This window comes from Aulostomus chinensis, chromosome 3, assembly GCF_037954235.1.
Source record: "Aulostomus chinensis isolate RoL2024-O1b breed Wild chromosome 3, RoL_Achi_v1.0, whole genome shotgun sequence".
Taxonomy (NCBI): Eukaryota; Metazoa; Chordata; class Actinopteri; order Syngnathiformes; family Aulostomidae; genus Aulostomus; species Aulostomus chinensis.
Window position 1 is genome coordinate 27161311 of NC_141322.1, and position 23108 is coordinate 27184418.

General features: G+C 41.2%; 1 protein-coding gene across 2 annotated transcripts; it reads right to left on the minus strand.

Annotated features, from left to right (window-relative positions):
- Nucleotides 1-1788: 1788 nt before the first annotated feature.
- LOC147268453 (uncharacterized) lies at nucleotides 1789-22613 on the minus strand. 2 transcript variants are annotated; one of them, XM_086200041.1, is made up of 8 exons: nucleotides 22407-22613; nucleotides 13275-13379; nucleotides 12128-12381; nucleotides 11398-11490; nucleotides 9537-9657; nucleotides 8552-8604; nucleotides 7453-7602; nucleotides 1789-3311 (listed from the first exon to the last, which is right to left on the minus strand). In XM_086200041.1, exons 1-8 carry the CDS (start codon nucleotides 22495-22497, stop codon nucleotides 3123-3125), a joined length of 1056 nt encoding a protein of 351 aa, XP_086056167.1. In that variant the 5' UTR covers nucleotides 22498-22613; the 3' UTR covers nucleotides 1789-3122. The 2 variants fall into 2 exon arrangements, with proteins under 2 accessions (XP_086056167.1, XP_086056166.1); XM_086200040.1 differs by having other exon boundaries at nucleotides 13275-13382.
- Nucleotides 22614-23108: the final 495 nt, after the last annotated feature.

Consider the following 23108-nt stretch of genomic DNA (forward strand, 5'->3'; position numbering starts at 1 on the left):
TTCTCGACATATGGATAGGCAATAATGTGTCTAGAGCTGAAGAATGTAGGATGTTTTTCCCGGGTAATTAGAAATACTGCCTTTTGTTCTGTTGGAAGACCAAGCGGCCACCAGCAGATGTTTAATCAGTGGCCAAAATGGCCACGAACCATGCTACCAGGAGTCAAAAGACCAGTCGAAAAAGACACAATTTACGATTATAAACCGGCACCTGCAAGCCTACAGTGGAGGTAATGAACTACCTTTGTTCTCTGGCAAAGTGTTGCCTGATTTTCAATTCTGATGTGTACGTTTTGAAAGCCATACACCAGTTGATTTACACTCATAAACCATGAGTGTCGATTACGGTAACTGGAGTGACTCACTGCAACCTTTACGGTAATGCATAACTTACGTCATCTTACGCATGTTTTGGCGGGATATCGCCTGATTCTTCGCAGGCCCTCTCCTCTTTGCTGTTGAGGTTTCCTCACGGAAGTAAGTACGTTTGATCTGGTGTCTCATGAAGTGTGTGTAGCAAGTTTTAACACAAGTCTGGATCTATCTATCCATCCATCCATCTAGATACATTTGTTATTAGCACCCCTGGATTCCTAGTTGAGATTCATTTTTGTCAGGAAGTCACAATTTTCAAATGACAAGTAAAAACTTCCGAAAGTTGAATTGAGTTTGGTATGACATTCCCCAGGCATCTTGTTTGGTGTGTTCAGTCCCTTCTCCTGAGTTTCATCAGTGAGTGTAACTCAGCAGGAATCCTGAGCACCACTGATGAACAGCGTGTGGTACAAATGCAATTATAGATATTACTAATTACCTTCATTTAAAAGTGATTAGATACATTACGCAGGTTTGATTAGGTGCTGATATGGAGCACAACAGCACTAGAACTAGGGCTGCAGCTATCGATTCTTTTAGTAATCGAGTACTTATTAATTATTCTGGCAATTAATTCAGTAATCAGATAAGACGTATTGCACGTTCTGCAATTTTTTTTCTATTACGTTACTTTTGCTTTATTTAAGAGCAATGGTACTATACAAAAGAGAAGATTAGAAGGCTCTTCAGTGGACAAGTATGAAATGTAAAAGTACTAAATAAAGTAACTTTACTTTGACTGTACTTTTACTTTTAATGTTTTTAGGAGGAGGACTCGTTTCATCCCTAATAATAACATTCCAGAATTTACTAGAATACTGGCTGATTCAGCGGTTACCAGATTTTGCATCTCAGTATTTATAGCTGAAAACCAACCAAAAAAGTAGTCGTATAAGTGTTCTATTTTGTTCTAATTAAATTTGTCAACTGCTTTGCATGATATTGTTTGGTTTGCTGTGTTGATCCGCGACAAGAAGCTGGCAGCAGACAGTTTTTCTGTCTGTGTTGCATGAAATAGGCACACTGTACATAGCAAAAGTAATATTAGCTATCAGTGCAGTAGATTTTGCAGAACCATCATGAAGCAGGCAGGTTAAATTTAAGAGTTCAAATATCGTGGATATGCTGCACAAGTGTGCATGTTTACAATCGCTGTACCACCCAGAGTTTTTAACCGTCTTGTAAATCCAGCTAAAGCTGGTTTATGCTATATACATGAGAATTTCCATTAAAAAAAATCATGAGCGCCTAGTAAATAATCTACCTACCGTGCTTATGATTCCTTTCCTGAGCAAAGATTTTGTAAGATGCAGAACTGTTTTCCTACTACTGGTTGAGAGGATTTTCAGTGTTTCTGCCCATTCTGGAAATCAGGTAGGCACCACACAAATAAGCTGAAGAAACACGTTATTGTCAACAATTAGAGTTTATGAGTCAGACACTGGTACTACTGAGAGAACAGGCTATTTACACATGCAGTAGATTATGAAAGCAATCAGTCATTCAAAGGTGTAGCTAACAGTGTGTACCGCTGAAGTACAAAAACTTTTTCTATCAGCAAAGAGAAATAGTCGATCTTGGGAAAGATGAACCTTGGGTGACTTTTTTTCTTTTTTTTTTTCCATCAGAACTCATATTTGTTTACCAGCCTTGCATCTTATAACTATTAATGTATCCCTTTTTTACCCATTTTTCCGAATTTGAAAAAATGCTGTTGCAGTTCATCATTTGCTAACAGTCACAGCAGGAACATCTGTGTTTGGTAAAAGAACTGTATATTGTTAGTGACAGTTGCAAGCAAACATTAAACGTCACGTGTGTTGCCGCCTTTGCAAATTAAGTTTTCCTGCAGGTCAGAAGTCATCAAGTTATGTTCATTATGCTGAAGAACTGAGGAAAATACTAAGTCTTTATTTGCATATTAATAATAACGCCGTATCACTATTTAATTCCTCAGTAAAACCATAAATGTTCTTGCTATCCACCTTTTTTGGTTTCTCATGCTATGTCAACTGGACTTGGATTTCTATGAAGAATACAACAATCACAACAAACACTTTTTTGTAAATCCGGCAGAATTTTTGTATTAAACGGTGGAAAACAGTAAACTTACAGTAAAAATATGTTATATTGCCTATATTCCACACTCCATAGGTCTTCAGTTTTAGGCCAGTTGGGGGAGTACAAAAAACATGTCCTGAATTACATAATAAAACAACAAATCAGACAAACAAAAAAACAGTGAGTGTCAATCCTTTTTACAAGAATACAAAATCTGGTCTCCTTTTTAACTACCTTCATTGGTTTATTTTCACCACAAATGTGGATTGAAATAAAAGGATTTTTAGTGAAGCGTTAACGTCATGTATTTGGTGTTTCTACAATAATTACTACAAGACAGAAGTTAAGGCAACTATCATCCCTGTCAGTGGCCTACCGGTCAGTCTTGGTCTCACACATGATGTATGTAGGTTCCTCTTGACACTAGCAAACGCCAGAGATCCCAGACTTTTCACATTACAGGCATTGTCATTACTCTCATCGTAGTCAGGAACTTTTTTGTCATCGTTGTCACGGGAAGTGAGGGTTGAGGTGAGGAGGACAGGAGATTCAGTTGCTTCATTATCAATTTGTCTCAGCACGTGGACAGTCTTTGAGGCAGCAGGGGGGCTTGTGTCTCAGTGGTTGAGGGGGTAGAACAGACGGTTGGAAGGTGTGTGTGTGTGTGTGTGGGGGGGTGTCAGGATTCACATCTCTGTGTCAGCCACTGGCGTCTGAGTGGCAGAGTGTCCATTTGTGGTTGGGGCAGGATTGGTACCATTTTCTGGAGGAGACTCTCCATTGGCGGTGGGTTTGTCTAGGGGTTCCTGAGGCAGGGGGGCCACAGACACCAGGGTGTTGGCCTGGTTCTCCTCATCCACCTGGAATGACTCCGCCTAAGGAAAGCCCAACAGTATTGGGTTAGGTTAATGAGGAAGATGCTACACAAACAAGCTTAAATTTACTGGTCAAACATGACAAAGTCAAGCAAGAAAGTGTGAAGTTTTTGTTGGCGTAGTTCAAAAATAAACATTCTCTGCTAATGAAGTTTATGGGTTTCAGCTGAGCAAACTCAGATGGTTGTTGGTAAATGTTTTATTGTTGGGAGATCAAATGAAATTTTCTACTTTTGGTTCCTTTGTCAGGAAGAACTTTGTGCATGCCTGTCTGATAGAGCCATGTTTTAATAATCACGGGAAGGAACGAACAAACGGCAAATCAACAAGCTGTGTCATCATAGCCTTCACATGGGTGTGCCCCCATATGTTAACTCTTCTAGAAATGATGTAATGAGCTGTTGAGAAAAAGAAACTAAAACCATGTGTAGCCCCCTAGCAAGGGGCTGGAGTAAAGACATACTGCTGTTTTGAGTTAAAGGATATGTGAGTCAAGCATGTCCTCCCGTAATGAGGAATTGACCAGAGGATAATCACGTTTGACCTGAAATCCATACTTGAATAAAAACAGTCATTGTGTTCTGTTTCATCAGCGTTATAGATCTTATAGGACCACATGATCCTGGGTTAGCTCAGAAAAGGTGTTCCCTTTAATGCCATTTCATGTTTTTATAGCCTAACCACTAAGCCCTCACGATCCGCAGTAGGGAAGGAAGGAAGGAAATGATCTAGACAAGCCATCTCTTAAGGTTGCCATGATCTCTCCAAGTTGAGAGATTTTTCTGCAAATTTCCTTGTAGTCCTTAAATTCAGTCTGCTTCTTATGTTTATAGTTTGTCATTTTTGCATCATCCGGTGGGCTTTTGCCAGCTTTAAGGTTCCTATACCTCCACCTTTTTTAGTTCTGTAAATTCCCTCTCCTCATCTCCTTGCTGCCCCAAAATCCCTGGCATGGGCCACCTCTGCACCGCCAAGACTTGACTCTCCTCCAAATGCCACAATTCTTCCGCACAGTAACTGTCTACTTCCATAACTCCAAGAACATTTGGCCTCATTTGTGATATTATACATACATTTATTTGTGCACACTATAGAATTTGTTTTAACCCTCTGCTATGTCTCATAGATGGGAAACGAAGCTTGAAGGTTGCTTGTATCTCTTTGTTCCTGTCCTCTAGTGCAAGGACACTCAAAATTGTCTTATCCAAAACCCACTCGCTCATACTTTTAACAGGCCAGGGCCCATTAAAAAGATCCCAAATCTGGGCTCAGGTTTGATATCCTTGGTGAAATATTAGTTCAAGAACTTTTCCCTTTTCCACCACTCTACAGCTTAACGTTAGCAGTTGTGCACTGCAGAGTGATGAAACTGATTGAAAAGGCATTTTTAAGGAAATTATTTTTGGCTCGTTTTTAAACTTTATATGATTTAACCATACAATTTCTATCACGGTTTTAGATGAATAATAAATTTAACTAAAATGTTGTCTCCCTTTAAAAAAAAAAAAAAAAAAAGAAGAAAAAAAAGTTGGCTTCAATTTTTTTTAGAGTTTTTCACGGCTCACCAGATAGGAAACCCTGATCTAGAGCGTAACTCTTGTTACTGGCAATCGAACAGGTTTGCAAAGAGTAACACAATAGATGGTAGGAGTAGGGAGCTACAAATGACCATCAGGCATGACTTCCTCTCTGTAAGACTAGACTGAGGGTTAAACAGATCCTATCGTGTCAGAAGAAAACATTTGTGAGTAAAATTTCGTGAATGTGGAAATGGAAGTAAAAAGGTTTTATAGTTTAAGTGTGGAATTTGACATCCAGGGCTCCTTAAATCCTCAAGAATTGGGGCATTAGAAGGAGTAACAGGTTGTCACAGCATGGCCATGGATAGTTGTGAAGAGGGGTCCCGTGGGGTGGGGGTGTAATGGGCGGTGCTGTGGCAGTAAATATGCACAGATGGAAAGAGAAGAAAACAGAAATTCACTGTACTATAGTGAATTTCACAGTGGCCATTTTCCTATGGCTGAAGTTGCTGAATCTGCAAAGGAAGGGGCACAAGCAAGTGTAATGTTACACCAAAGCTTTGGGCCACATCTGGACAGGGGGGGGGGGGGGGTGCAGGAGACATACCTCAGGATCCCAAAAAGGAAACTGGAAAAAAACAGTGAAAGCCAACGGGGCGGAATGGACATCCGAGCATCGAGTAAGTGATATAGCGAGAGTGCTATGTTACGTGGAATGTTGCCGTGTGAAATAGGAGAATACTTGTTTTTTATGACTTCCATTCAAGAGTAGCTGAGCAACAAAACTGCCCCAGTTTGGTGCCTTATGATACTATCAGATTACTGCTTCACTGTAAAATCTCTGACCAACTGTTTGTAGTTTCATCCTTGTCCTAAAATAATTATAAAGAAGAAAAACATGTTTGCTATGATGCCATTGGACACTTTCATGATATTAAAAATTATTGTTTCAGCATTCACAATTAATAATTTGATTATGTCGTCCCCTGATTATATGCTGTGACATGTATTTATTTTCCAAATGTTAGCATTCTTACTCAAAATGTAAAACGACATTTCTTTTGTATTAAATGTGGTGTATGATGCCATAATCTTTACTGTGGTAATATTGTGTTTGTTTGTTTTTTTTTTCAGACAATATCACCTGATAATTTATTGTAATTTCTTGGATTCTACATAAAGAAACAAACCTCCAAGGATGAAGAATAAAGGTAACGTGGAAGGGCCAGAGACTACAGTTCCTTGAGAGGCCACTAGAGGCCAAAAGCAAGTCCGTCCCTATTGACCTCCAAGTTAAATCAAACCAGGGTACAAAAAAGGCTTCTCATCTCTATAGCTAATTTCCCTTCCATGACTGCCGTGTGGAGGTGAAATTTTATATAACTCAACTGTTGTGCATTAATTAAGGACGTGGTCTCTTTGAGTGGCAGGTGGTAGTGCAATCATGAGCTGGTAGCTACAATCAGACCCACTCCTCCTACCTCTGCAGCTCCACCGTCTCTTCCAAATATAACAATCTCCGCTTGTAAAAAGCAAAAAGGGCCGGAGCCAAAACACAGCTCAAGACTACAAACCAAGAGGATGACGTCACTCAACACTCTGTCCACTTCTACAAGCCATGACTCTACAGGGTGAGAAACTTGGGAGAAACAACAGTCTGGTTCTGCCAGTCGTGGGCAGAACAGCCTTATAAGAGCAAAGTTTCCATCACCTCACGGACAACACCGCGGATCCAAGCAGCAGCTGTGCAAGAAGAACTGACTTTAGACCGACCCCCCCCCCCAATTATTTCCAAAATCGACAGCATAACATTATTCAGCAGTGCAACAGAAGGTTGCCCATGAATATGTTGTTGAAACATTTGTAAATTAAATTTAAACTTAAATGCTTGGTGATTGTTCTGGTTTTTTTTTTATTCGTTCAGAAGGACAACGCAGCTACAGCTAGTAGTTTTGAGCATCATTGCGCTCACCTGTTGCTGGCACCGATGGACTCCATGTCTGCGTTATCACTCGCACATGGTTTGTCGTGATGGCAAGAGTGGTATTTCTTCATTTAACTAAGATACTGTCCTCTGTTGAAAAGGATTGCTGTGGAGTCACTGATTTTCACACCAACCAAGGTTTTCCGATTGTTGTGTGTGTACTCATAGTCCTCTGGGTTTGAGACTGTAAACTCTGAGGTTTCGAGACTTCCTATTGTGCTGTTCTCCATATTTAGAGTTATTCACAGCCCTCAGTCACTGCTCTGGATGTTTTCTAGCAACCAAAAATAACTCACTCCGGTACATTGTTTCCTCTTGGAGACCTTGCACTGGGCAACATTTCAAGTTGTCACCATTGTGACCTTTTTTTTCTCCTCACTTCAGCAAGTCGATTTATATCAAACAGACTTTGTCGCTCACAATTAGATGATTATAGTCCTCTGGTTGATGGAAGTTTTCTACCTTTTGAGCAAAAGGGCTGGGTATCATTAAAAAAAAAAAAGGTCTTTTTTGCTGGTTTTGGTGAAAAGGTTATCTTTCCTGTGCTGAAATACTTCTTGAAATTAAAAAAAAAAAAAAGATTGTAGAATTTTGCCTTATGTGGCATTAACACAAACACGTCTTTTGTTCTACTCACCAGTCGGACTCCTTTGGAGTTCTTGTGGTGGGTTTTGAGGTAATAACCAGCAACCAGCAGAGCTGCCAGTAACAAACCGGTCAACAGCAGGGAAACCAGTACCAATTTAGAATTCTTCCCCCAACGGGGGACCGCCTCCTCCACATCAGTCTGGCAACAGAAAAAGCAACACAATTTTAGACAAAGTGATTGGGAGAAGTGTGAGAATCCAAACCATGAATCATACTTTGACACATGATACAAAAGGTGTAAGTTGTGTGTAATTGTTTTTCTGCCTAAAGGAGATTTTCATCATCCTGTCACTGTTGTCTGTGGTTGCACAGACAGAGGGTTGTGGCTGGCACACTCGTTATCCAAGAACGTTCCCCAGGTGTAAGAAAGATTGTTTTGCAGCTGACAAACAGATTGTTTGTTGGCTTTTTGTTTTTCATCCTGACAGTCTGAAGACTTTGGGCACCTTTTTGAAAATAAGGGAGGGTTCTTCTTCCAAGCTAACTTCTCTGTTGAGTTTGATTTGAAGCAATGTCACAGTGCAGGCTTTGTGTAGCATGTTGGCTGGATACAAAACACCGAGTGCCAGCTTTGTGGAGAGAGTAGGTGGACCATTTTACATTTGTTGGAGAGATCCAGTCAGAAACCTAGTTGTGACTCCGCTGTTCCCCAATGAATGTAGATATTTTAAAATACAAAAAATTTAAAATGTTGCATGAAGAATTAAAGAAAACAATCTGTTAAGCTCTTGGGCCTCTACACGTCGGAACAACAGTCCTGATGCCCATTGTTCTCTTTACTGGAGGGATGAATAACCATAACCGGGAAACCGAAAATATCTGCCGTTCATGGCCATGCTCTATATTTGAATAATTGTAATCAATGTCAGTAAAATAGTGAGTGTTGTAAAACCATGTAGAGACATAACTGTGAAAAAATATTGCAAATTGAGTTGAACGGATCTAACTTATAACTAGAAGTCAACTGACCCCTTTGTTCCACTTAAATATCTCCTCTCATTACGTTTCGGCGCTCCTCGATTTCCTTCAATTTTCTGTCCGTCATTGTGGAAATCTGTTCTAAGAAGCAGAGTTGGGTGATGCCTTACCTTATCTTTGATGTTGTCATTGTTGAACTTGTTGGCCATGCCTGCAACATCATCTGCAAAAACCAAATTAGTTTTTGTTTTTTTATGTTGGAGTAGGCTTTTATTTTCAAAGGATAGGTGCACTACTTACTGTAACTGAAGTTAATTCATAGGGACAGAGTGTAATAAGTCCTGCCCACAGCAGAAGGGGAAAAGAGTTCGTTTTCCATTGAATTTGTAGTGTGTGGAAGAACTAGAAAATTTAAAATGATGTGTGGTAGCTGAACATAACTATGTTGGGGGGGCTGGAGCCTATCCCAGCTGACATTCGCCCTGGACAAGTTACCAGTCCGTCGCAGGGCCATCGGGAGCAATCAGTATCTTGCTCAAGGACACTTTGTCATGGTCACCGGGGGAAGTGAGGATGGAACCAGCAACCTTTTGGTTGCTTGACAGCCATGCCACCCCCAAGACATGCCGCCTCCAGCCTCCCAAGTATCCTAACATTATCTGACCAGTGAGCGCTAACAGACTGGCACCTTGAATATCTCTCTGTGAATATGTGAGATATCTCTGTGACTTGAGGGAAACATTGTAAAGTGCTTTGTGTTCAGGCAAAACAGCGCCATGTCAATACAGTAAATTTGGCTTTCTAACAGCTAGAAACCATAATAATTCTGTGACCTCACAAGATGTAATGTTTTCCATTCGATGAAGGTGTTTTTGTACAGGTGCCCTCGGTTGCAGAGTGTTGCTCGGATTTTCCTTCCCCTAAGTGGGTGGGGTTTTCAATATATGATGTATTGCATTACGTCAAATGAAAAATGAGGTATTATCAACCCTCTGGCCTTGAAGAATGTAAGTAGAGCAAAAATAACTGACAGATGTATGACTGGGAGCTGAAAACGCTTATTACAAAGCAACCTCCCAGTGGCGGCTGAACAGTATCATCTGAAGACTCATGCTACAACGTGTCGTTCATAACTACCTCAAGAGTGTTTCTGACCTTCAACATATTGTCCAGACACAAGGATTTGGTCGGAGTTGTCCTCCTGGTAGATATCTAGTTTGCAGTCTTCACCACACAGCTCCTGCAGGACGCTCTCAATCTTCACTTTTGTGTCTTTCTGCAAGAACAGCAAAATAAAAGATTTTCCGTGTTGACACTTCAGTGTTTTCAGTCTGCATAGCTGGTGAACGTATGAAGCATCCATAGATGTTCAGGCTTAAATGTATTACACTTGGACCTTCTTTAAAGCTTCACTTAATTATTCGCCTCCAAGTACAAGCAATTCTGAAGCTTCCAGACTGTTTTGACATTTGTTGCAGATTGTTTGATCTCCGTTTAGTCTTATTTAAATTTAAACTCTTCACCTAAATATTTGATAACTTTAAGGCTTCTAATTTGGAGAAATTTCCTAGTGTCTTCATCTAGTCCCATCACATATTATAGACTATAGTGATCGTTCACATACGTCTTTTTTAACCGTTGTTGTAGCATCATTTCATTTGTGGCGCAGCCAATAGAGCGCTAATGTTAAACGATAATCTCATCTATGGATTGAGAGCACGACATAGACGTTTTTGTTATTCTTCTAAACCTCTAAGCTTTTCTCCCGAGACTCAAAAGAATTTGTATTTCCGAACACAGACCAAACCTACGCACACACACCTCCACGATGAGTCTTGGCCTTTATAGATTATACATTATACACCAGCAGTGAGTCATTACTCTCATCTGCTCTCTGCCCTCACAACTTAATCCACATCCTGGTTTATACACAACAGAATTCTCGTTTCTTCGAGCCTGAGCTGTCCTCCTTTGCTTTCATTGATTTGTGGACATCTAAGATTTAATCGTCCCCGTCCCTTAAATGAGGTGGATTGTTCTGTTGATCTCATGTTAGGTAAACTGATGGCCAACTAGGAATGGTATCAGATCTATGATAGATCCTGTTTTCTATTTACTGGGAGAAAGTTGATGCTTTACTGAATTGCAGTTGTCTCCTAAAAGGTTGTTTCTCAATACAAGACTGACATTTGGGGACATTAATATTGCTACAGCCACAACGTGATCCAACTACCTTTGGTAACCCAAAGTAGGCATGTCACATTTATACGGCTCCTACCCAGCAAACAGAAAAAGGAAGGTTATGGACACTGCGTATCTCGTCCGGGAGAGACGTTTTCAACCTCCACACTGAAAGCATGTCATCGACAGGCGTGTTGACCTGTTCAAAGTAAGATCTGGCAGAAATATGTGAAATGACCACGTGCCTTTGGCACAATGTAAACAGCGTCAGTGTAAATCAATTAAGTTCCTTTCTCGTGATGGCCACGCCAATTCATAGGATCGACAAAGTTATGATGGGTGAAGTTACTGTTAAAACACAAGAAAGTCTACATCAGGTGGTTGGCTAGGGTGGTGTTCGGGTCAAAGAAACAACTTTGCAACAAGATACGGGTTTGCAGTTCTTCACATACTTTCACATTTGTAACTGAGACTTCACCATTATTATTCCACGGTAGCAAAATATGATATCCATGCCATGAAGGAAGTAATAAACCCAAACCACAATGTTTTCTTGACCAAGTGTTTAGTGCTTAATCAGACCTTAATCATCCCATTGACCCCCACTGACCGGCTTCTTTTGCGTTGGTACCGAGCCTCCATCTGGGAGTGGTTTGAATCAATGGTAGTAACAGATGATGCGCAGCTTCTGGCCTATAGGAAGATGTTTGCCTCATCTGTAGCATAGTTGTGATTATTGATGGTCACGGGTGATGTCACTCTCTAATGCAGTTTGTGAGTGTGTGTATGTACGGTACGTGTGCATGCGCGTACGTGAGGACGTTTTGGAACTTACACAGTTGGACGAGGCCTTGAGTCTCAGATTGACAGCGTTTTTATCCTGGACTGCCTCTTTACTGACACAGACCACATCGTCCTGCGGCACCGGCTGCAGAGTGAAATCAAAGATTAAAGGTGGAATTAAAGCTTCTTATTGTGTACGACTACTGGATGCCAAAAACAAAATTAGAGGATTATCATTCATTTATTACAGGTTTTGGCCAATCGCAGTAACATGTTGAAATACATGTGGTATTCAGCAAGCAGTTTAATTTGCACATTATTCATGTGTGTAAATGCAGATGTTGGCCTCCAGCTACATCACGTTGGGTAATTTAGCGGGGGGAAAAAATTAATCTTGCTGTAAAATGGCAAGAATACAAAATGACTTTGACAAAATAATGAACGAAAGTTTCTGCCAGGTTATTGAGCTCAATTATTCATAACCCAAATTTTGAAGAGATGTTGTGCATCCATGCAAAAGAAGTGCCTCCCAGACTAAATAAAAGTAAAATAAAACATGATACCCTAAAACGTAGTTGGCAGTAGCACAAAAATAATATATATAATTTTGTATGTTTAAAATATTACTCAGTACAGATTATGTGAGGTCTCTTAATTACTTGTCAAAGAATGATCCTCATTAATAGTTATGATTTTATCAGTATAGCTCAGATATAACACACAATACCTGCATTATAAATGTAGTAGACTGACTATGTTGAGGTTGTTCACCTTTGTCTTACCTGTGGTTTATTGTCTGGGCCGTCCCCTCTGGCAGGTGGAGGCGCAGGGGTCTCTGGTTCTGGGAATACGGGTTTTCCAGTTTGTACCTCAACTGTAAACTCTGTTTCTTTCTCAGCTACGGGGCTGTTGGCTTCATCTCCTGCCTCTGCTGCCTCTCCTGTGTCTCCTGCCTCCTCTGTAGCTGTTGCTGCTGTAGTCTCAGTCGGTTCCGGAGTGGGGAAAACCAAGATTTGAACTTGTGGATCCTCTGACTCTGAAAAAGCAGGTAAATTTAAATGGTCAGTGACGCATGGGTTAATTCGTGAGTTTTTGTTCTTATTTACCTTTGATGAAATACTGCTATCTGTATTTTATGAGTCTGTCACGACTGCATTTCTGTTAATCACAAGATCATAGATTCCAATCTTCAAAATTTCACATAATAATCAAGTCATATCGTTGCCAAAGGCAACACTCAAAGTGTCTGTGATGAGTTTTTAAATATCGTTTAACAGCTGCATTTATAATATTTAGATGCTGAAATCATAAAAAATACAGTGGCTCACCTCAGTTATACACAACTATTTTAATGTTTTTGAAAATTAGATTCAACCATGTTAATTGTACTTTGTCAATCAGGGGTGTGTAGTACAACGATTCCACATATCAGGAGAATTTTGTTGAAAGTGGCCCACTGCCTGTCAAGCATTTCATCTTGGCCTTTTTCACAGCCAGCGTCTTTCCTCTGAAATGATAAAGCTGAACTACGTCACCCCAAATATTTACAACCCTTTCCTACTTTGGCATGTCAAGTGTCTCCTTCGAAAAAGGGCTAATACATTTTATGATGTTACAAAGTCTGAATTATAATGGGATGTCTGATGATGGCAGTGAAGCGTGGTTGAACTGGGCCGTACTGTCAGGCGAGTTGGTCCAGGTTATAATGCTAAATTCCTCATGTTTACGTTTTCTTGTCACCATAAACATTCAAATCCAGGCAAGCACACCATCAGAAACTATCAAAGAAGAGGATTCTGTTTTTCTGTTATGACTTGAGTGAGGCAGAGGGCAAATTTTTGCCTTCAATCTCATTCACACATATATGACCCTATAAACTCAGCCTATATAAACATTTGAAGACTTGACTTCTAGTGTTAGTCGACTTACCAGGAGCTTCAGTTGTTCCTGGAATCATGTCTCCACGTACGAATTCATCTGCGACCACAGGTGGCGTCGTACCTGTGACAACTTCCTCATCCTGAGCGGCGACTCCTGCTGGAAATTCAATAAGGCTTCTTGTAATTTAACACCCAAAATGCAATATCATACAAAATGACAATGGTATTTTGTTTTTCATATCTTCTATGATAACCCAGCAAACACGCTTGTGTTACAAAGCTGGGTGATTGTTAATTTGAGATTTTTTGTTTTGTTGATCTGCTTTGTCTGCTTTGTTGATTTGCTTTGCTGAAAAAAAGCAAAACGACATGACCTCAAATCAAGTCCCAGCACTCAGGAATTGAGTAACTAGTAAATACTTCGTTGACGTATGCCTCTGCTCAGCCTCAGCAAATAAACCTCCCGTTGTTCCAAGGCCTGGAACAGCCCTGCCAGCCCAAAGCTTTTGCCTCCTGTTCACTCCCACTGGGAAGGGAGCCACTGGCTTCCCATGGAGATCTGCCTGCACATGGAGAACATGCTGTAACCTTTACAAAGGCCTTGTGCCAGATAGTTGCCAATATTTATTATTATGAAGATGTCTTAGAAGGATGTATCAAGTAACTATGTTAATGTGCGCCTATCTGCATCTTACATTCATGTTTTAAGGCAGCACTGGGAAGCTCTGGCTCCAAATGTTGGCAAAACCCTTTCAATAACAGGAAAAAAAAGTTTGCAATGAGCGAGTGCTGCTGCCTGGATAGAGCGTCTCATTATGGCTCTGCAGGCATTATCTAATAAAGTTGTAATGTGAGTTAGTAGCTCATAATGTGCTACCTTTCCATTTGTCAATGCATGCAGTGTGTGTGAGATCTTAGGTGTGCTCACAGAGGAATGTCTCTGCAGTAATGGATGATTAGGTCATGGATCTTATTTCAGTAGATCATCTCTGAGGTTTTTCTTGCAGAAACTGACTTGCATACATGGGTGATACAAAATACATTTGCGAATTGTGAGGGAAATGATTTACCTCTTCAGACGGTTTAATGAACCAATTCAGTATGTCGCTGAAAGGTACCAGGTGATGCAAACTCAGAAAAAAACATCACTTTTTCTAAATTATTTGTTAGATATATTATTTGAATTATTAATAGCAGTGTGTGCAACAGTAAAGCAGAGTGCTGATAAGATATTTCATGTCAGTTTTCTTCAGCAAGCAAGACTTTGACTCTGCGCTAATTTCTAAAATATGCAGCCACACCCTGCAGTCACCGAGCAAATGAGACGGGGTCTTTATTGCTGTGGTTTTGCTCAGGTCAAATAGCAAGAGTAGGCTCCAGGAATTAAAACAAAAATACCCAACATGCATTCCTGTTACACAGATAACCCTCACTCATTCTGTCAAAACAATGGCATCATCATGACCTCACCACAAAAGCACTCCCATCATGCATTAACACTGCAGATCTCATTACTACCTACTACTATCTCCCAATGTCATCCTTTCCTGCTCACCAGATTAAGTTAGACAGGTTTTAATTTGCAGTGCACTGCCCCCTGTTGAACTACATTTTCCTTGCTCCTTTGTTCAAACATTTAAACAAGGCTACGTTGAGTTTGGTGACGTCTTCCCTGCTGCTTAAGTTGTTACACTCTTTTCTCCTACACATACGTGCAGATTTTTAAAAGCCTGGTAAAACTTGATAATAAAAAAAAGCAGATTGACCTCTTTGTCATGCAAGTAGTTGGATTGCCTCTCTGTTTGTTTGTTTGTTCTTGGGGGGGCACATTTGATGTCACGTATGTGCCGGGAAACAGAATAAACAAACTGTATAATAGAGAGCAGCATGGAGGACAGAGACTATGTTGTGATGTCGCTTTTATATCTTTTTCTCCAGCCTTTTTTCCCGGCACAGACTGAACAATGTTAGAGAATACATGTCACAGCGGGCCACAAACAACCAAGCTCACCTATGCTTTGGGATAACACTGGTGCTGAATCTGACAAATACACTCATGTCTATGACTGGGGCATGTGACCATGGACTGGATACTGATTCGGCCCTTTCATTGCAGACAGCTGGCAGATGGTCGTGGGTGTTAGCAGGGGTTTTGACCAGTTTTAATTCAAATTGATATTCCCCACTCCAGTTGAGGTTGGGTTTGAGAGCTCTTGTGTACTTAAGGATCTTGGCAAAGCAGTTCATGGCTTAGGAGGCTGAGTGGCTCTCTATTAGCAGGTTTGATCCCTTAGATTTTTGATGTGTCCTTGAGGAAGATACTGAACCCCTAATTGGTCCTGATGAGCAGGTTGCCACATTATGTAGCTCTGCGCATGCATGTAACGTAAAGTGCTTTGATTGCTGTAAAGGTAGAAAATACACACATAGATTGAGTACATATACCATTCCATTATATGGTAAGTAGAATATTCTCGATGAAATACAGATTGGGATTTCTTGCCGTGTTTCCCCTGCTACCCTCATGGCCTGAAGTTTTCACACATACTGTAAGTCACACATGGCACTGTGCCACATGTCCACTGACTTCCTTAGATGAATCCCTGTGACAGACAGGTGCCACCGGGACAGAGTAAACACTGCGGTTCTGTGCTAGCAGGTGGAGCAGTAATCTCCAAGGAGGTCCTCTGGCATGCTTATTGTTAGCAACTGTCTGCAGCTGTTCATCAGTCTGTATATGGTGGGCATACATTTAAAATGTACCACTTGTCCAAATTAGCAATGAGTTGTTTTGCAATTTTAACAGGAATCCAGAATGTTGCTGATTAAAGTAGAGTTGCGTTTTTGCAGAATTTAGTGACTTGTATGACTCGAGACAGGGACTCCCTAACACTTTCTGTCTTTTATCTTCCTGGTCTGTTGCCTATATAGCTGCCATCACTCCCCACGTTGCTGGGTGGTCTGCCTGTTTATTTTACCGGAAAAGGATGAGGTTCAAAATGGGTGAGATCCTCGGGCATAAATCAGGCTTTTTCATACAAATGTGACACACAGGACTGGCTGAGTGCAGAAGCTGAGGTATGTTGTTTCAGCTCTGTGATTGCTTTCTGTCAGTGGGTGCGGGAGCCTAGAGGGTAAACCCCGTCAGTGGTGTTACAGTATATACCAGTATTATGATTGACAATGTGGTGGGTAGATTCTGAACCCATCACCCCTTCAAGGCCTTCTAACTGCCAGTCACTCCTTTAATAGGACCCACAACTCAAGATGCATGTTAATTGATTTTACCGATCTGTTCCACTTACACTTGACATCTGTGGTGGGAGTTCATGACCTCTGAGCTTGAGCTGCCCTGTTAATTAGAGTCAACCACACACAACACTCATGCATTCCTTCTTTTTGCATAAAAAGTGGCTGAGATGTCACTAATCACTCATGTGTCCCGTTATCATTGCACAAACATGACAAACCTAATCTGATGGTCCTAATCAGCATTGACTCCATATGTTATTCAATGTAGGCTCTGACTTCATTGCAAGATTTTCCCACCAAACTGCTGTGAGTGACGACTGCAGTCTGGATTTGCTCCACCCCGCAACCCCCATCTCTTGGGACTCCGGATGGAGGAATGTGGCAGGCTTTGGACGTAGACATGCCTTCAACTCCACGCCCTTCGAACTTTCCCTGTCTGCTCCCCCTCACCAAGTCACGCACAACTAAACCCAGACATGTACTGAGGTGAGATGTACACTTCCCATATTATATAGAGCGGCGAAAGGCAACATGTCAAGATCCAGAGCGTAGTGCTGCTCCGACTGTCCCAGAGAACTTTGCTTGTCTTTTATGGTGTCAGCAACACTAAACATGTACAAGGTCCTTTAGAATGCATCGGTCCCCTTAGCCTCTCCCTTCTTCTAATGAGGTATGGTGAGGTGATAATGATCTGCACACTTCGGTGGACCACCATGACAAAAATCCTCAGGTCTTGGTTGTACTCCCTGCAACATGAGTGTGTTGGACAGAGCCTTTCATGGGAACATACATATAGTATATATCTATATCTTTACATAGATTTCAGCTTTTTAGTTGCTTGGCTACAACACTAAAAAGAAGAATTTGTTCTCGGCTTGACTCAGTTGTCTTGTTACAGATCTTAAACCTGACAGTGTATCTTTATATATCTGAACTCAGCCAAAGAAGCAAGTGGACTGAATCCAATTTAGTCATGGTTTCTCATGAGCAAACATTTCCTTATGCTTTTGGAGCCATGTTTATGTCCATTTGGTGCAGTCGCTCTCCTTTCGCTCAGATTTTCTCTGCATCAGCGTTGTCAGGGTAAATATGGCTTTGGCTGCTAAATGCTCCCCTATCGTCAATAGCAAATCATTAACTGTGTCTGGTAAATGTTTGGTGCTGACAGGTAGCGCACAGAGGATTAAACCTACACTTTCAGTAATCCATCCATCCATTTTCTTTACTGCTTATCTGTTAAGGGTCGTGGTGGTGGTGGTGGTGGGGGGTGTAGTCTTTCCCAGCTGACATTGGGTGTGAGAGGCGGGGTTCACCCTGGACGGGTCCCCAGTTCCTATTGCAGGGCCATCAGGAGCAATTAGGGATTCAGTATCTTGCTCAAGGATACTTGGACATGGTCACCAGGGGAAGTGAGGATCAAACCAGCGACCCTTTGGTTGCTAGACGGCCTCTCTACCTCTGAGCCATGCCGCCCCGCACTATAAGTAACAGATTTGAGCATTTACAAATAACTGTAAATGTGTTTATGTGCCATCTGTGTGGTGAAGCACATTATAGGACATAATGTTGAGAGAATACTGCGTCGCTATAATAGTCTTTGTTACACAGTCTTTTCAAGGAAGGAATACCGCATCGCTGTAATGTCTGGCCTTCTTTGTAAAAGTTCACGGAGGTGGAAATGGGGAACAGAATGTGGGGGTAGTTACGGTACAGAAGCAACAGAAAGACAGGGCTGGAACTGCAGAACAAATCATTCACAACCCTGATGCAATGGAGTTTATGCATTGCATCTGTAGTCAAGAAAAAAATCATAATTCACTCGACAGGGCAGCATTTCACCACTGTTGTCTGCTTCTGTGTAAACAAGCAAAGTGTGATAATGGTGCATTTATCTTAATGGTTATATCATGGAATCGTGGCATAAAATGGGCTATTATTAAGGGGAAACTTCCTTCCTTTGCCAGCTCTGTCTTCATAGTGATTCTCTGACCACCGACAGCCCTCCCCTCCCTCAGCTACCCAATCTTGGATTTTCACATGAATCAAATTGGTCTTTCATAGCCTATGATATATGCTGTATGCAGTGTAATAGAAGGGTCAAATACACCAGTACAAAAAGATGTTGGTTGCTCATTCAAATGAAGCTTCAGAAGTTACTGTAAAATCTCCAGGAACATTCTTTTTTGCAGAATGTGTACTGCTATGAATTTCCCTAAGCTTTTTCAGCCCTTTGAGTAGCTAATTGGACAGTGTTCTCTAGTAATGAAGCAGTCATTCACTCAGAAGCTTGTCTTCTTATATGATTTAACGTCCTATTATCTCTAACGAATCTGAATTGGAGAGTTATGAGCATGCTGAGGAATGTGACACTGGAGCCCTGTCCCTTAGGGTTAAATATGCTCTGTAACTCTACCCTCTTTGAAACAACAGACCACTGACCCCACCCCATCTTGACACCCCCCATACACATACATGCACACGCAAACACACACAAACACACACGGCGCCCTTACCCCTGTCGTTCCTGTCAGGGCGATTAATAGCAGAACCCAGCCCATTCTCCTCTCTTGGCAGGAAAGCAACACGATCTCATGGTTTCAATCAGGCCCGTGGAAGCAGCACTTACTTCACCCAGCACTGCACCTTCAGCCAACTCAACCCAGGGGCCTCCACAATCTCTTATCGCAAGCCTGATGCCTGTTTTTGACCACCACAATCAGGAAACATGACATCTGCTTTCAATTGGAGGCTTTCCCCCAACACACACACTCACACTTTTACCCACTATAGCTTCACTGCTGTGTGTATTACCTTGAATAGGCCTGTCTGCTTTGAGTGTGTGCAGGTAGAGGATCATTTTGCATGGTGAGTCAGATCCGAGCGTCAATAGTTGAGAGGCTTTATATTGATCGTCTCCAGAAAGAATTCGAGACATACAGTATCTTTAGAACCAATCAGTGTAATTATGTGCGCACACATCCAGGGGAGGTATTGAAAAGCAACTATAATAGACCATTTAAATCCTGAACCTGAGAGCACTCAGTCAGTGTGCAAAGATTAGTGCTCTTCTTTGTCACCATTTGATACTCAAGCCCCGGCCTCCTTTTCCCTTCCATATGTCCAGTTTATTGATCAGGGTGCAAAATTGGGAATTACAGAGCAGGTTTTATGTAAATATACTTGGAATATACAGATGCTCTCGTAGCATAGCTCAATAATGTCATGTAGTTGAGGTACTTCTGCTGTCCCAGTACACAAGTTCTGAGGAAGAATCGACTGATTGACTGGATGGTCAGTGGCAGTATGTCCCCTTGCAGCTGGTTGCAATCAGACATTGAGTTTGAGGCTAACTTGCTTGACATTTGACGCAAAAAAAACCAAGACCAGCAAAGAAAAATGGACAGTTTTACAGCCCTGTACGTTTCTCCTCAACTTGTGGTTAAACGCTGCAGTGGGACCTACGGAATGGGTGGAAAACAAAGATCAGCGTTGGGGAGATATAATCCTTTACAAGTTAATCAATCAGCTGTGAGTCCGACTTTCAAAATGACCGAACTCGTAGAATTTCAGTCAGACTGACATGTTTCTTGTGTCTTAAAAGTCTGCTTCGTGTTTAGCATAATAATTTGACCTATTCTAGCATCACTTGTCCCAAGTTCAAGATATTAATTATATAGTAAATATATTCAAGAGCAAAAACCAGCTCTGTGTCATCAACATAATTTCTGGGATTCTTCAGTGTATCTGTGACTTCAATGAGTACTACACAAACAGTGATTTACATAATTACATGCTATAGGTCTGGCAGTCAGTTTGGGCAGGGTTAGTTACTTGACCAAAGATCCTCCTCAAACCACTTCACAAGGAAGATGGAACTTTGTCTGTTTTATGAAAATTGTTCTTAAGTACAGTTTTCGGATACTTAAAGTGAAATCCTAAACCTGTCATTGAGAACAAAGAGACTATATGTCTCTCAGTGGGTGCGTTTGTGTTGAATTGTCATCCCTCGCACCATTTTCCCAAAAGAAGTCTTCTAAACACAGTCACAGGGGTTTTCCCTCATGTTTTTGATCATCTCTTGTTTAGTTTCTGCTACCATGACCCCCCACTAGGTTGTCTGGGTAACGGTTATGCTGGCTAACATCTGTGAATCTCCTCGATGTCATCACACCGAAGTTGTACAGCAAGTCCATCTTTCCCCCACTTATGTAACACTGGCCTGCTCCCATCTCCCAAGTTGACAAGACAGTTACAGCAGAAGTGATTTGTTTCCCAGTCAGGAGACAGATGTCCAGTTAAAATATCTCTGAACTTTAGTGGTCACCTTTTTTTTTTTTTTTTTTTCCTGTGCTCTGTTTCTCATGAATGATATTTGATATGTGATCTAATGTGAGTCATCACTTTTGACACACACATTTGGCACACAACTGCTTGAGTGTGTGCGTCACGTGTTTTCAGTTGCTGTGTAACTTATGACCATCAGACGAGAGAAACTTTTGTAGGCGTCCCCCCCCCCCCCCTCCAATCAGAAACCTATAGATTTAGTTTCCTCTGGTTCAGTCTATAGGGTGAAATGATGTCAAGGCTGTTTAATTTTTCAAACCAGATGAACCTCACTGCAGATGATCTCATTCTCATGAACCATGTCCATGAATAAAACAGGAGGTTTGAATTAAGTAATCCAGTGTGTGATGAATTTTACAGCCTCAGTGAGAGCACTGTAAAGCTTTACTTCAGTCTCGCCTCCACTTTTGGCATCTCCTCCTGACTTTTGTTTATTTTCATTTGAACTTGGCTTATCCATCAAACATGTTTCACATAAATGTTTCTTCTCTGCGAGATCCAGGTTTCCATGTCGCGATCCACGAGTCATGTGTACGTACATCCAAGATCGAGCTGCACCTTCATTTTACAGCAACACCTTGGTTAGTATTTACTTTTGGAAAAGCGTGAACAAGGTGTTTTGACCTTTCCGATACAGATTTTGGGTCAGTGGGTCTTGATCCTGGTACATCTGTTTTGGCTTAATATAAAGTTGACTTTGCTTAAGTTGAATAGAAAAGAAATAAAGTTTTTTTTTTTGTGATAAATCAAACAGCGAATGCAGAAAATGATCTCTGTTTAGTTATGTATCAGCCAGATGCTATTCCATTTTTGAAAGGTAGATGATGTGGTTTATGCTTTCGCCAATAAATGAAGTTATTCCATTTGAAAGAAAACTTTGTAAAGTCATTCAACTGAACCCAACTATGCGAGCTATATGCCTTTCATTCGGTTTAACATAATCATTCATCCCTAATGCCTCACAAAAGCTCCCAGTACTACTTCACACACCCTCCTCTCACACACACTTCAACTGGTTTCACATTACAACCAGCTAAATATAAATATACACATTTTTCAGAGTCCTGAAGACAAATGTGGATCACATCAATGAAATAGTGAGCATAACTCCCCAGGACAACTCTCAAAATGGTTTAAAATTGAATTGCAATTTTTTTTGATCAAGAGGAAAAGCAGATTTCCCAGCTTTAATGTACATTTGTGAATTCAGAATAGAGATCTCAGCTTCAAAATGCCCTCAAGGCTTTTCTATGTCTCCAGATAATTAAAAACCCACCTTCCTAAAATGATCTCTTTGTTTGCCACGCTATAATCCAGAATTACATTTCTCTCTATCATCCTCCTGTGGAAATCCTCCTTTCAAGGCATCTAAACATGTAGTTATCCGAGCTTTGTTTTAGGATTGAGAAAGCGTGTTTGCATTCCAGAGAGCAGAAAGGTTGTAGGGTTAAAATCTGGATTCAACTCAAAGACCATTCAAATCAGAACTCCTCCAGCCCAACCCCACCCCTCCTGGCCCTCCCGCTCTCTCCCTCAATACAATTACTTTTGCCTCCGTACAACATGCAATTCTTTCACTACTTACCATTAAAGATGGAGCCAATTAAAATCAAAGCAAAAGCCAGCATTTTGCAGAGTCCGTTTCTCCGCTGTGTTGATGATGCTGCCATTCTCATCTTGAGCGCGCACACGTCCGAATGGGTGTGAGTGAAAATGGAGGGAAAGAAAAGGAAGAAAAGGTAAAGCTGGTTCAGGCAGAGCAGTTTAGGGTTTCCTCTTACCCAGAGCGGGACAGGGTGGATAAAGCACCACTTGTGTTCTGTCAGTTTTTATACAGCCCCCCCTCTCCCTAACTGAGGCCCAGCCCTTCACCCCGTCTTCCACTGGTTACTTTAACCCTTCCTCATGCCCCCACCCCTCTTAGATGAAGCAAGGCAGATGTAGTGAAGGAGGAGAATGTAGTCTTGTTAGGATGTTTTGTATTCCTAAAGCAGCATTCTTCAAATACCTCTCAATTAATGTTTGTATGTATATATATATATAGATATTAAACAGGCTTGAAAACCCTATAATTTTTGGTTCAAGGCAATGTTTTGGTTATCAGCACTCATTACTTCATCCTTTGCCCACACTGGGCTCCAGTGTCTGTGTGAACTGTGAGCCCCGTCTGGACGGGAGCAGTAATCCAGCCACAATGAAAGGTGATGGCTGACAAAAGGCTGTGACACTCCGCTCCTTAATAGGCTTATGGAGATAGACCACTGAGCAGAATATCATGCTTGAAACA

Excerpts from the sequence above, each read along its gene's own strand:
- LOC147268453 (XM_086200040.1), bottom strand. The coding sequence starts at position 22,497 with ATGAGAATGGCAGCATCATCAACACAGCGGAGAAACGGACTCTGCAAA. Across the intron at positions 7,603-8,551 it reads ATGACAACATCAAAGATAAG|ACTGATGTGGAGGAGGCGGT; the intron begins GTAAGGCATCAC and ends TTCTGTTGCCAG. Across the intron at positions 3,312-7,452 it reads ACTCCAAAGGAGTCCGACTG|GCGGAGTCATTCCAGGTGGA; the intron begins GTGAGTAGAACA and ends GGCTTTCCTTAG.